General features: G+C 40.4%; 1 protein-coding gene across 2 annotated transcripts in view; it reads left to right on the top strand.

The window, feature by feature from the left end:
- The window catches only part of HIPK2 (homeodomain interacting protein kinase 2), a 213855-nt gene that overhangs the window by 148766 nt on the left and 50647 nt on the right, over nt 1–14442 (top strand). For both annotated transcript variants that reach the window (XM_042467412.1, XM_042467411.1), the window contains exons 3-5: nt 9120–9243; nt 11762–11881; nt 13510–13596. In XM_042467412.1, coding sequence (XP_042323346.1) covers nt 9120–9243; nt 11762–11881; nt 13510–13596 — 331 coding nt within the window. The remainder of the gene's footprint in view (nt 1–9119; nt 9244–11761; nt 11882–13509; nt 13597–14442) is intronic.

The following is a 14442-nucleotide window of genomic DNA, read 5'->3' as shown; positions in this document are numbered from 1 at the left end:
ACAATAAGCCAGAGTTCCCCAAAATACTAGTGTACTGACTGATGTGCAAACCCACTAGTTCACTACTTTTGGTTTCCTGAAACAGAAAGCTGATAGACTGCTTTGCTGAATTTGTAACCATCTGAATTATTTTTTCATCAGGCTCACAAAGATCAGTTATTGAAGAATGGCTGGAAATGGTTGCATATTGTATATACCTCACCCCACAGGCAAACACAAGTTAACTGATAGGTGTGTTGATAGATAAAAGAAGGTGGCTTTGACTCATATTGCCTTTAAAGAAAATTAAGGTGTTTTGTTCTAATATTGTCCCTCCTGAGATTTTCGGGCTTCCATCATTCATTTTGCCTGTGAAATTTCAGTCTTTGTTTATGGAAAATAATGTGAAGAGGGAAAGGGAGTGTTGGATTGTTGGATGGGAATGAGAACAACCATAACTAAAGCTTTTGTTTTGTTTCCCTGAGCAGCTGTGCTGTGTCTTCCACCTCAAGACATCAGTCTTTTGTACTCTTTGTGCATGCGTGTGTGTGTGTGTGTGTGTGTGTGTGAGAGAGAGAGAGAGAGAGAGAGAGAATTTTCCTCTAGTTGCTCCTAACATGAACAGGTGTTTCCCTTCCAGACTCAGTTTATATTATAAAGATATATCTATTTGCTTCTTACACTGATGCAATTAGATTTCTTACAGCCTGTTCAAATGGAAACATGTCTATTTGTTTGGACATGCTGCATTGCATAAAACAGGAGGCTATGCTTCTGTGATTCATTGAAGGGGATTACCTAGTTAAACAGTGCAAAACCTAACGGGGATTGCCTGATTTCATACAAATCAAAAACATTTAGTCACTTAGTTTATGGGTTGCATTTTATACAGGGCTAGACCCTACATAAAGATGAAGCAGCCTCCCCAGGCAGCAGGGGGTAGAAAATGGGTCCCCCTTCCTTCTCCTTTCTGTTTTCTTCTTCTTACTACTGCTTACTGCTACCATGAAGGAGAGGTGCTTATAGGACCTCTTGTGCCAAAATAACTTGGCTGGCTTTGGGTACTACAAACTTTGCAGGATTAGAGGGTGCCAGTTGCTGTTCTGGTTTAGACAGTAAGGTGTCTTACGCCAACCTGAACCTCACAGTGCCCCTTAGGATTGCCAGGTCTCAGGATACTGGCTGAAGCCACAGAAGACAAATATTCTTTCATCACTCATGGCAAGGCCACCATATCAATGATATATGCCCTGTTCTTCCTATTTTCCACAGTGATCCAGAATGCCTGGGAGTCAGTTGTTTTGCAACTTTGTGTGCAGATTTATCCAGATGTGGTCCATTAGATGTGGCCCAGTGATAAATGAACACTGATTAATCCTTAGAGACTGTAGCCTTGCGGGTTGTCCTGAATGAAATGTATGCTCTTGCACACAGGACTTTTTTAGATCAGTATAGTACAGCAGGCCATTTGTATCCACTGGGTTTTGGTTCCAAGACACCCCAGGGATACCAAAATTTATTTATGATCAAGTCCCATTAAATACCATGACATAATAAAATGATGTGCCTTATATAAAATGGCAAAATCAAAATTTTCTTTTTGGAGTGTGTGTGTGTGTGTGTGTGTGTGTGTGTGTATTCAATCCGTGGATGGTTGAATGAATGGATAAAGAATTTGTGGATATGGAGGACTGACTATACCTACCTTTAGGAAGGATGTGAAGGCCTTTTACATTCCAGTTGTTGTTGAACTGCAACTCCATCAGCTTTGACTACCATGGCCAGTGGTTGGAAACTATTAGAGCTACAGTGGCTGGTCTTTCCCGTGTCAGTGAGTCAGTGAATCCAGGTTTTAGCCATTTGGTGGAAATAGGATTTGGCACTTTAGATACTTCCTTCAAAGTTTGGACTAAAACCCAAAGTGGATTCAATGTGCCCCTTCCCTTGATATGGAAACCACCAACTATCATGTGTAGGAGTGTTATAGTTTTATAATATTTGTCAGTTCCCTTGCTCCCCAAAGTTGCCTCACTTCTGCTTTGGTAAAAACAATCCTGATAATGCCAATCTGTCTAGTTTTTATACAAAAAAAGGGCTTTTTGACTCTGGCTACTACTAAAAGTCTTAATAGCAGGTGTCAGAATGAGAAGGGCCAAGATGGAATTTTTCAGTCACAGGCTCTATGGCTTATTTGTTATTAAATACTCTGTAGTAATTACAGGCTCCAGAAACCACTTGGTAAATTACACTTATCAAGACCAGAAGTAACTGCTGTGTAACCTGCCCTCTGTTTTAAGAAGACAGAAATAACAGTGCACATATGTGGGGAAATTGTGCTGTTAAATGTGCCCCTCACCTTTCGATGACACCCTCAATTACATAATATTTTAGTTATGGAAACAGAGCTAGCAGTTACCATGTCACTGGAAAATATATAGTTGGTGTACATTATACTTAGACTTTGTAATCCAAACCTACTCCTGAATGTTGTTTGACTTCATTCCTTTTCATTTATTGAAGGCTTCTGAGCCCCCCCCCCCCAGCCTTTTGGAAAAGAAAAAGCAGCCATAAATTGGCTGGTGGCAATCCCAGAGCTTTGGAAAGTTAGTTTAAAAGAAGTTATAATTCCAAGGCCCCTCTCCAGTAAATTAGCTGGTTCCTCTAACTAGTTGCAGTTATAGTTGAAGTTTTTAAAAAGCATGTGTATACCTTCTCAAGCTTACCAAGAAGTCCCTTACGACCTGCTAATTAGCATTAGTGTACTGGAGCTGAGGCTTGCAGGGTCAAAGCCCCAGGACATTTTGATGAGCAGGGACTATACAAAGTGACATCTCTGGGCTGTTTTTGTTATCCCCAGGGCTTGGTTTTTGCTGTTGTTTGTTTGACCAAAAAAAAATGCTCACTAGGGGACAGGGGCACATTTGCAAAATTTTGAGGTCCACCGGGATTCTCTCAAACAATATTTATTTATTTATTACACGTAATGCATTTATTATACTTCCTGTTCTTACAAAACCATGTTTCCATGCAAATATACCCTGCATCCAGGGACACATGTGGCTTTTTCATGCAAAACTGAAAAATTATATGCAGTTTGGGGGGAATTCTGAAAATAGTTTTTCATGCAAAAAACCCTTAGGTTTTTTGAGGGGGAGTGAAAACCGATTTTTCATATAAACCCAGTTCTTTCTAGAAATCCATTATTTTTGGTGCAATATTGGTGGATTTTGCATGAAAAGCAGCAATTTTGCATTTTAAAAAATCATACATGTCTATACTGTTTAGGGAAATTCTAGGAATGGTAGCCGCAATAGTAACTTACCTGTAACTTAACAGTAACAAGTTCTGATCACTACAACACTGCTGCTCACTGTGGAAGAGTATGGTTAAAATGCCCCAATAATAATAATAATAATAATAATAATAATAAATTTTATTTCTATTTCCCACCTCTCCCTGCAGATCAAGGTGGGATTACAACAAACAAATTATTCCAACAATAAAAACATATAAAATACATTCAATAAAAAGAATAGCATATTATCAATACAATAAGGTTAATAAAATACAATTAACTTTCATAAAACATACAGTAATAATGGAGGTGGGATATTTTACAGCAAATTTGGTGGATAGGCTCGCTGGAAGAGATCTGTCTTAAGTGCCTTCTTAAAGGCATCTAAGGTGGTAATAATAAGGCAGATCTCTTCCAGCAAGTCGTTCCATAACTTGGAGGCTATGGCAGAAAATACTCTGTGGGAAGTAGTTGTTAACCTAGTTTTTGCACACTCTAATAATTTCTTCCCAGGTGTCCTGAGAGTGCGGGGCGGATTATGTAGGGAGAGGCGTTCCCTCAAGTAACGTGGGCCCAAGCCATATAGGGCTTTAAAGGTAATAACCAACACTTCGTATTGGGCCTGGAAGCTAATCGGCAGTCAGTGACGAGATTTTAATATTGGTGTTATGTGGTCAGACCTAGATGTTCCGGTGACCAATCTGGCTGCAGCATTTTGAACCAATTGAACCTTCCAAACTTGGTACAAAGGTAGCTCCATGTAGAGTGCATTACAGAAATCTAAATGAGAGATTAACTGTGCGAGTACCACTGCTTCAAGGTCCTTTTGGTCTAGGTAGGGACGCAGTTGACGTATCAACCGAAGTTGGTACCAAGCACTCCTAGCCATCGCATCTATTTGAGATGACAACTGCAGAGACAGATCTAGTTGTAGCTCCAAACTGCGAACTTCATCCTTTAGGGGAAGTGTAACCCCATCCAGGACATGTTGGCAAACTTCCCTGCCTGGGCCTAGGGATCCTATCGCTAGTACCTCCATTTTCTCTGGATTCAGTCTGAGTTTGTTTCCCCTCATCCAGCCCATTACTGACTCAAGGCAGGCATTCAGAGGAGAGTTGCCATCTTTGGTCACTGCAAGAGTTGGAATCATAGAGAAACATATTTGGGTATCATCAGCGTACTGATAACCCCATGTCTCCTGATGATCTGTCCCAGTGGCTTCATGTAAATGTTAAACAGCATGGGGGACAGAATGGCGCCCTGAGGGACGCCAGATGTCAGCTCTCTTTTACGAGAGCAGCTGTCCCTCAGCCTCACCATCTGGAATCTACCTGAGAAATAGAAACGGAACCACTGGAGCACAGTGCCCCCGATACCTAACTCTCTCAGGCGTTCCAGAAGGATACTGTAGTCTATGGTGTCAAATGCCACTGAGATATCCAAGAGCACCTGCAGGGTCACACTTCCCCTGTCAATACCCAGATGGAGATCATCAACCAAAGCGACCATGGCAGTTTCAACTCCGTATCCCACCCTGAAGCCAGTTTGTTTCCAGAGTGTCTTTGGGGCATTTAGGAGACAAAAACTGTGGGGGGGGGGGGGGGGGCAGAGGGGCAAGGCCCCTCCAAGGTCTCCTGTGTGTCCAGCGTGGTCTCCTACACTCCCACAGTTGCCCACCTTAGTATAATTGCTGATCATCCTATTTAACTTGATTTTCCCATTTCCAACCAAATCTTCTCACAACAACTGCCCCAGCTTTGCAAAAAAAAAAAAAAAAAGTTAGCAAAATGCATACTGTGAACAGTATGAGAGTACAAAATCTGGAAAGGGGGAGCGTTTCTTCTTATTAAATATTTCACTCATCAGGTTCAGCAGCTGTGATTCAACTCTGCTTGACTTATAAAATCCCAAGCCCCTGGAAAATGGGTTAAAAGGCTAAGCTGGAAAGCTAGGAAGGTGTCAAGACAAATACCATTTTCAAAGTAGAGATAAAAACCAAGATGCCATGACATCCAGCCCGTGAATTGATTTCTGGTCAGAGGTGAGAAGCTTGGATGGCCAATAAAGTCCCATCAGGAATACACCTTGGTCCATGGCTAATTTGCATATTTTTGTTGCATGTAGTTAGCATAATGGCATATCAGTCTCATAAAGATAGCAGATGTTCAGCCATCATTAGTGACTTATGTTGTATTTATGGTCCCACGTTTGGAAACATGTTACCTTGCAGTGAGGGGGGGGGACCTAAACCATCCAGGATTGCTACATGTATCTGACTCCTCCTTGATGAAAAGCACAATAACATTGGAACCTGACTTTAAAAAGAAATCCATTATGCAGTCTTTTGTAAGAGATGGGTCCTAACAGTGTGGATTTGTGCTGATTTTTTAAAAAAAACTTTTCTTAGCTGCCCAGTAGGAAGAGGGATGAGCCAATAAAATTCAGCAGACCTCTGCAGGTGTTACATACTATTCCAAGGCAGATTTAAGAAGTCAAGATTCTGCCTCCCAAATTAGCCAAGCTATAGAAACTTCAAAGTGTCTTGCAGTTGCTTTTAATGGCTTGTGATGTGTGGGCAAAGGAGGCGGTCAGCTAGACTAGTAATTTATTTCACTGACAGAAACACCAGACAATGAAATTACCCTGCCACAGAGCAGGGTCACTAAAGTAAATATTTTGCTGGAGGCAGGTGGAACATTGGCACAGATCTCCAATCTCAACCAATCTCAAAGCAAGGTTTTCTCACCAGGGAAACAGAAGACTCGACACAGGGAGTTGAATGCCTCAGCCAGATTGCTTTGTGTCTTCAGAAAGGTGATGGTAGCATTCCCATACCAAGATGAGACAACTGTTGCCAAGGTGGAAATCCTGCTACCCTTCGGTTACAAGGGGAAGAGGGGACTAGAAAGAACAAGCATCAAATCCTAGTAGCATCATAATCGTTTTGATCCAAGTCTTCCCTGGCTGCTCAGTGAATATAGAAAACAAGTGCTCAGTATGGAAGAAAATAGCAGCTGCTTTTTCACAACTATCTGAGATGTCTAAAGACAGTTTTAACTCTTCACTATCCCATGTTATCCATAGTGGATTTGGGAATCTTTAGTTTTATTGTACAGTATTTATGACATAGTTTGAGTCTCTTAAATAAAAACAAGGGGCATGTGGTGATGCAATGGTAGATTTAAATGTAGTTTCTGCTAAAACTGAATCTACATTTTTCAGCCACCCAGTTTTCACATATGCCCAGGTCCAACAGGGTTGTGTAAACAAGATTTCAGTTTAATAATACTCAGAGCTTCAAGGTGTTTACCTACTTCAGAAGTGGGAAGTAGTCCTCTGATTGTATTTTGTAGTATGACCTTCCTTTTCTAGTGTATGTTCCATACCCTGAGCAGAACGGCTGGAGTTTATTGAGGCCACACTGGAAATTTAGATTACATAGATCACATCCACAAAAATTGTGGTGGGTGTTAAATTGTTCTTAGAGTTTAGCCATACTTACACATGTGGTGCCTTTTGAGTCCCAGTTTTGGGGGAAAGGCAGGGTACAAAGAAAGTTGTTTGATAATGGTCGTGGTAATGGTTGTGGTGGTACTGATGATAGCAGGAGTAATCCAGAGAATTAACATATTTGAAGACAAGAATAGATGATGTTGCCTACCAGCATACCACCCTTAACACACTGATCTCATCTGATTTTATAAACTAAACAAAGTTGGAAGATGAGGGGCTCCATTTACTCTGCAGAAATAAAGCTGAGCTCTGGTGTTGCAACAAACTACTATTCCCAGAATTCCATAGCCTTGGGCCATGGTAATTAAAGTGGTGTCAAACTGGATTATTTCTGCAGTGTGGATGCATCCCACCAGGGAAAACTAGGGATCTCCAGATATGGCTGGAAAAAAATCCTGCCTGAAACTCAGGGAGCCACTTTAGTAACAGTAAACAATCTTGGACTAAGTGGGTGAGTGATCTGACTTGGCAGCATCTCATGTTCCTAAGTGAAACTTGGAAGATTCTCTAACTTCTGCTTTCTGGATGAAAAAAGAGAAAAGTGTTCTGTTCTTTCAGTGCTAGATAATGTGCATCTGTGTTTTATGTGTACTCCATACTTAAGTAAAGTTTCACTTTGCCATGATTTCAGTTTGGTCTCAGTTATTCAGAATCTCTTGCTAACAGAAATTTGGCACAGATTCTCCTTCCCATCTTCATCACCACCCCTCAGGCAAAGCTGTCATGTCCAATGGAAATTTAGGAGAGGGATTTTTTGATGGCTGCTCCTCCAGATGTGGAACTCCCTTCCTAGGGAAATCCGACTGGCTCACTGCCTTTTTCCACCTGTTGACAATTGGAAACTTTTTTTATTCCAACAGGTTTTTGAAAACTGACTGCAAGGGCTTTTAATTACTTGCCATTCTGTCATTTTTATTCTTGCCTTACAATGTACATGTCTTTTTAAGTGTTTTAATTCTATAAATCATTTAATTACATTTAAACATATTTTAATGCTTTTATCTTTGGATTTTAGTAAGGCTTGTTTCAGCTTCTGTAAGCTGCCTCCAGTCCCAGTTCTAGAGATAGGATGGGATATAAATGAATATAGTAACCACAACAATACAAATGGAAGCTCAGCAGAAATCAGGCTTAAGATGATCTGTGTCTTTTCTCAGACACCAGTCTGTGAAATTTGCTCTGCATAGTTACACTGATATGCCAGGAGAACATGTTGATTCAAAGCCATGTTACAATTGAAATGGTGTTAGGCACCAGCTTTGGCTGTGTAAGTACCGTATGTGTGGTCAAATAAGCTGTCAGATGAGCAGATAATTTTGTAGTTGTGGAGTGGGGGAGAGTTGGATCTTGTTGCAGTTTTTGCACATTCTCCCAGAAAGGGGCTGGCAAAAATGTGAATCATTCCTTTTGAAGCTAATGCTGTGTTGTGTTCTTGAAAGCTGTGCTATTCCCTTCTGAGATCCAAACAGTGATCAAATGGATAGTTACAGGATGTTCATATTGATTATTTTACATCAGAAGGATGTGTTTTCCAGACAGCTCACAAAGAGTCTTGCTCCTTTCCATAGAGGTTATGTGGGGGTGGGGATGTATGTGTATACACACACACACACACACACACACACACACACACATCAAGCCACCCAAAATGGCAAGCTGAAAAATCTACCTGAAAGTAAAAATAAGTGATACATGCTGTAAAATAGTTGTGGTTTTAGGCAGGCTCAGCACCAGATTTGAGGGAATTTAGATCAAATTAAGAGTCAGGGGATTGGATTCTTGGGCTTCTCTTTTTTCAAGGTATGGTGATATCTTAGAAATCTTACCTGCTGAACATTCAATAACCTTTCAAATTTTGAGGAGAAGGGGCCCACACAAAAGGGTACCACATTTGAAATAAGCCTAAGAACTAAAACAAATTGTGCTACAGCTTAGGGCTACAACTGTAAAAGCTCTGCTTCTAGTAGGAAATGCCCCTGTTGCAGAGATAGATGGTTATTGAAGTTCACACCCTTTCCCCCCCAGACAGATGCTCCATTCCTTTATTAACCACGTAACAGACAAAAATCAACAAGTGATATTTTCCCCAGTGGGCAGTGTTCTGATAGAGAAAGCTATATCTTTGTAATTCTGCTTGATGCCCAAAACATCTGTCCCTTAAAGCACTGGGTAGTTGTACCTATTGATATTGGTGCAAAAATAAGCAATCTCTGTCTGTCTGTCTGTCTGTCTGTCTGTCTGTCTGTCTGTCTATCTCTCTATATATATATCTGCTTTTAGTCAGATGGCTAATATTTTCAATGGCTGATATTGTCTTCATTTTCTCCTACAGAGCCCCCGAAATCATCCTTGGCTTACCCTTTTGTGAAGCAATTGACATGTGGTCTCTGGGATGTGTCATTGCAGAACTCTTCTTGGGCTGGCCTTTATATCCAGGAGCTTCAGAGTATGATCAGGTTGGTATTGTTGGCACTTTTGTGATTTCAGCAAGAATCATAGCTACCTTTTTTCTCATAGAACTATAGACAAACAAGAAAGACAAGTAACACATAGGAGTTTATCACACGGGAGGAATTTCTCTTAATTTCGAATGAAAAGAAAGTGGGGCCAGAACGCATTCACGTGAATTCGCTAGTTCAGCAAATTTACGTGAATTCGAATTGCGTTCGAACTGACTTCCCGTTGTCCGAAAATAGCTTGCCATTGCCTGAAATTGCGTATGATCACCTATCATGCAATAATGTGAAACCCCATGATTGCGTTCGGACTGACTTCCCATTGCCTGAAATTGTGTGTGGTAGTCTATCACGCAATAACGTTAAACCCCATGATTGCATTCAGATTGCCATTGGATTATACTTCCAATTTCCCTTGTCTGATAACGTCCGAAGCTGGAATTTTCATTGCATACTGAAAGCTGTCTTTGACCATGATTCTATATGGGTATGGAAGGGTATTGAATTGTAGCAAAAATATCAAAGGATGCTCCTTTGTCTCTTAGCATGTGTTTGGTATGTTCTATGTATCCTTTTCATTGGTAGACTGGAAAACCAGTTGAGTTTTGGACCAAGATAGTCTTGTGTTTTTCACTGGCAGCTGCTGGCTTCCATATCAGTGGGTCATGAATCTGCTCCAGGTTTTAGTATGAATTTTAAAGCAGTGCTGCTCCAAGTGATGTTCTGTGGACTGGTTCCAGACCATGAGCCATTGGTTGCCATTGGTGATCTTACAGGAAAGAAGCAACTGTAGGCAATGGGCATAAATGTGGTACTGATCCCTGACACACTGGGGAAAGTTCTGCTGGCCACTCCCATCAAATAGCTGAAGAAGCAGTCTTTAAATGACTTTAAACCCTAGAAGACATTTGGACTAAATCCCAGAGCAGACTGGCCACTGACTGACATGAGACCTACCAGCTGTCACTGATCATTTTTCATCTCTAGACTTCTTCCTCTCTCTTCTGTTAATTGTTTTTACTCTTTGCATCCTTGCTAATGTTCTTATCTCTTAAATCCTGAGACATGCTTTTCATTATTCATCTGCAGTCTTTAGTTGATCTGACAAAGTGGGTTGTCAGGAGTCTCACTTCCCCCATCAGCTGCACGAGTCACCACTTCTTTAACTAGTTTCAAAACTGAGTTGAAGACCATCCTATTCAGAGAAGCGTTCCTAGGCATTGCATGACTATTATTTGCTATTTGACATTTTTGATTTTTATTGAACCCTTTCCTGGTTTATTGAACCCTTTCCTGTGTTGTTATGTACCGTATTACTATTTCTTAGATTGTACGCCATAGGCAGGTTTACTTGTATCTATTTTATTTTTTGTACGTACAGCACTGTGCAAATCTACAGTGCTATATATATATATATATATATAAATAAATAAATAAATAAATAATGATGATGATGAAGAAGAAGAAGAAGAAGAAGAAGAAGAAGAAGAAGAAGAAGAAGAAGAAGAAGAAGAGATAGAAATCTCTATAGTTGGAGGCCTGGTGAGAGAATGAACAGAGCAGCCCCCTTTTGTCCAGCAACATAGCATGTATCAGCACATGCTTATTGGTTAAATAATGCAAGGACTGTGGAGTTTGCCTTTACCATCTGCCAGAGAGAACAGAGCCTAATGGAGAGGAAGAAACAACAAGAGTTCATAGACTTTCACATTTCTCAGGCTGAGAAAGAATATCCCAAAATTCAGCAGGCATAGTATTCCAAACTAACCATATTAGTTTGTGTCAGGAAGCAGCAAATGACTAAGGCTGTAAAAATAGAATAACAAAAAAGTAAATATATTACAGTGGATTGGCAGGAAGCATCTTTTGACAAACTTTGGGCTAGCTAGCAACCTCACACCTTCTCACAAAATATAGAGTTGTCTGTTCTTATGAGAGATCTGTTGCCAGCGTCTAGAATTGAATTAGGACTGGAAAACTATATTCCACAATTGCTGAATTAAAACACACATACATATGTACATGTGTGTGTGCGCGCGCGCACACACAGAGATGCAACTCGACCCTCAGACTATCTTGTTCAAACAAGTTCTCTTGAAATTAACGTTTTGAGGATCAAAGCCAAAGTTGTAAAGAGCTCTTATGGTAATAAAGCACACCCTCAAGGCAAACATGCCTTCTTCTTACACCTTTATTGCTCTTCCTTTATCTTTACAGTCTGTGGATAAAGTGTTGCATGTCCATAGGCTTCAAAGGCTGGCAGAGGAGTGTGATGCAGTTTAGCTGCAAAACGAAAGATAATTATGTAGCAACTAGTTATTTCACTACTTAATACAAAGTAAATATGTTTAATGGTTAAGGTCTGTAGGCATTTGCCTTCCTTTACAAATCCTTGGTTTGAGTTGAACATTCTGTGCACTTGCTCCATTTCCTTATTCTTTGATTTATTGCTGTAAACATCTTTTCTCACCCCCATGACATAGATTCTAGATAAATGTAGATTTTTCATTCTTTACAGATCCGATACATTTCACAGACACAGGGTTTGCCAGCTGAATATTTGTTAAGTGCAGGGACGAAGACAACAAGGTTTTTTAACAGGGATACAGACTCACCATATCCACTGTGGAGGCTAAAGGTAAGAAGCTGTTTTTCCATCTAGTCTACTTCCACTGGATGTCTATGTTTCCTAATGTTGAAGTGTTCCCAGTAAACATACTGGAAGCATGACTATGGGTTGATATACAGTTGCTGGGGGAAAACATTAATCAATATTTGGCTGTCTTAAATGACTAGAACATGACTGGACAGGATATGCACAAAAAATTCTGTGCTTCAGGTCAGAAGAAAATTCATGAAAAGGGCACCTCAAAGTAAACTGCATACAGGTCTCTCCCAATCTCCTTTTTGGGGTGGGTTTGGATGTTAGTGAACTCATATTAGAAGTGTTATTTGCCTTGAGGATTCCATGGCTCATAGCTAATTTTGCTAACGAGAGGAAAGAAACTATGAATTAATACAGAAAAGAGATCCCATCTACATATTAGAAAGAACTTTACAGTAAGAGCTGTTCAGTAGTGGAATAGAGTGCCTTGGGGGGTGGCAGACTCTCCTTTGGGGGTCTTTAAACAGAGACTGGATATTTTAAGAGTGCTTTAGTTGTGTATTCCAGCACGAGTTGGACAAGATGGCCCCTGTGATCCCTTCCAACATTCTGTGGAATACTGCTTTCATTTTTGTGGACTATGGTAGCTCTGCCATCGTCACCTGATGTAAATAAAGCCATTTGATGAGCTAAGTCAATCCATAGCCCACATGCCCAGACATTGTATCCATCTCACTGCTGTGCCCATCAGAATAATGTTAACAACATTTGACACAAATGTTGAATTGGTAATGCATATTACTGTTTCTTCCTATGATAGGAATGGGGAACATGTTATATCCTGAGGGCTACATTTGCTTGCGTAGGACCCCATGGCATAGGTGGTTCTGGTCAAAGTTAAAAGGCGTGGCAGATGCCACATTCTGTCTTCCTCTTGCTTCTTTCTTTTCTCTCTTCTCTCTCACTGGCTAGATCTAGAAGTCTCCATGGCCCATACGAGGCCTGTGAGCTACAGGTGTCCCACCAGTTCTTTAAGAGTACTTAAGCTGCTGTTCAAATTGCTGAAAATTGAATAGTAGTTCAGAAAGATGCATAGATTTTTCATTGACATGCAGTTGTCATCTAAGGAGAACAATGTAATGTTTCTTTGGAACTGGGCCAACAGAGGCATTTTGAGTACTGTATATACACATGTATAAGTCTAGAAATTTTAGTCAAAAAATGACCAAAAAAATCTGAGCCACGTATCCATGGATCAAGGTAAGTACTCTATTTTAACTCCTGTATCAAAAAGGTGTCATCCCCTGATAAAAAGCAAGAGTGCAATCTATCTTGAAAGCATTCTATTCTCTCATCCATCCAGCCTTTAGGGTGAGTGCAAACAGTTATGCCTGCTGAAACTTTGTAAGTTATTTGGTGTTACTTTCCTTTGCTTCATCCTTTAGCTCCTTTATTATACAGCCCTAAGTTTTACTCTCGACTTATCCATGGGTCGTATCATAATCAATAACTTTGGCCTCAAAACCTGCCCTCAATGTATACATGAGGTCAATGTATAGTTGAGTATATACAGTAGGTTTTGTAGTGTCCATCTGAAATAGTCATGAACATTACATAAAGATCAAGTTGTAACTAATTGACTTTTTGTTGATTCTGAACAGACACCAGATGATCATGAGGCAGAGACGGGAATCAAGTCAAAAGAAGCAAGAAAGTATATTTTTAACTGTTTGGATGATATGGCACAGGTAAGAAAGTAGATGAAGATCTATCAGAAATTTCCAGGCAGAAAACCCCACACCCTTCAACATTTCACAGAGGTAAACCAGGACATGTGGCAATGGAACACAAGTGTGTAGTTAAGATAACAAAAGTTATTAACACACAGGCTAGGAGAAGCTGCAGCAGTTTACTTTTTCATCACTCTGCAGGGAAGAGCAAAATTTCAAACACAAACTCCCTTCCCCCCAGCTGAGTTAATGAGCACAAAATAGTTTTACACTTTGAATTCAGTTTGCAGCAATTAAAGTAAGCTGAGGACAAAGGGAGAAAGTTGGAGAGAGAGGGAAAAAAACTAACGCAGGTGAAAAAGTGGGGTGAAAGACAATTCCTCAGGATTGACCTTGCCACATTGATACAGTTGGAGGGTATGGAACCTATCACATGATATCAGCATACACTCCATTCTATGCAAAATTCTTACAAACCGTTTGATCTTACAAGCTTAGATGGAATATAACTAACATACACTTTGCATTGAGTCACTCTATATGGAAAGGGGTCATAGGACTATGCCTACTTGCTCCACTCCACATTCAGCCAAACTTTGCAGAAGCCAGTTGAGTCCTGATCAGGAGACTCCATCAGTACTGGCAGGGAATCTGTGCTATTTCCAGTTAGCAGGGAGAGATAGCAGGAAGTCCTTTCCCATCTAGCTGGGAAGTCGTGTGGTTAGGGGACAAAAGAAAAAGGAGCTTTGCCAGGAATATTTGCAGGCCAGACAGGGAAACTCTGCAGGCTTGTGAGTTTGACATTCCCTTGCCTTGCCTGAAGGCCTGCCACACAATCCTCTACAATGTGCAAATAATTGTTTG

This window comes from Sceloporus undulatus, chromosome 5 (assembly GCF_019175285.1).
Source record: "Sceloporus undulatus isolate JIND9_A2432 ecotype Alabama chromosome 5, SceUnd_v1.1, whole genome shotgun sequence".
Lineage (NCBI taxonomy): Eukaryota > Metazoa > Chordata > Lepidosauria > Squamata > Phrynosomatidae > Sceloporus > Sceloporus undulatus.
This window is presented reverse-complemented; position numbering and strand designations above follow the sequence as displayed.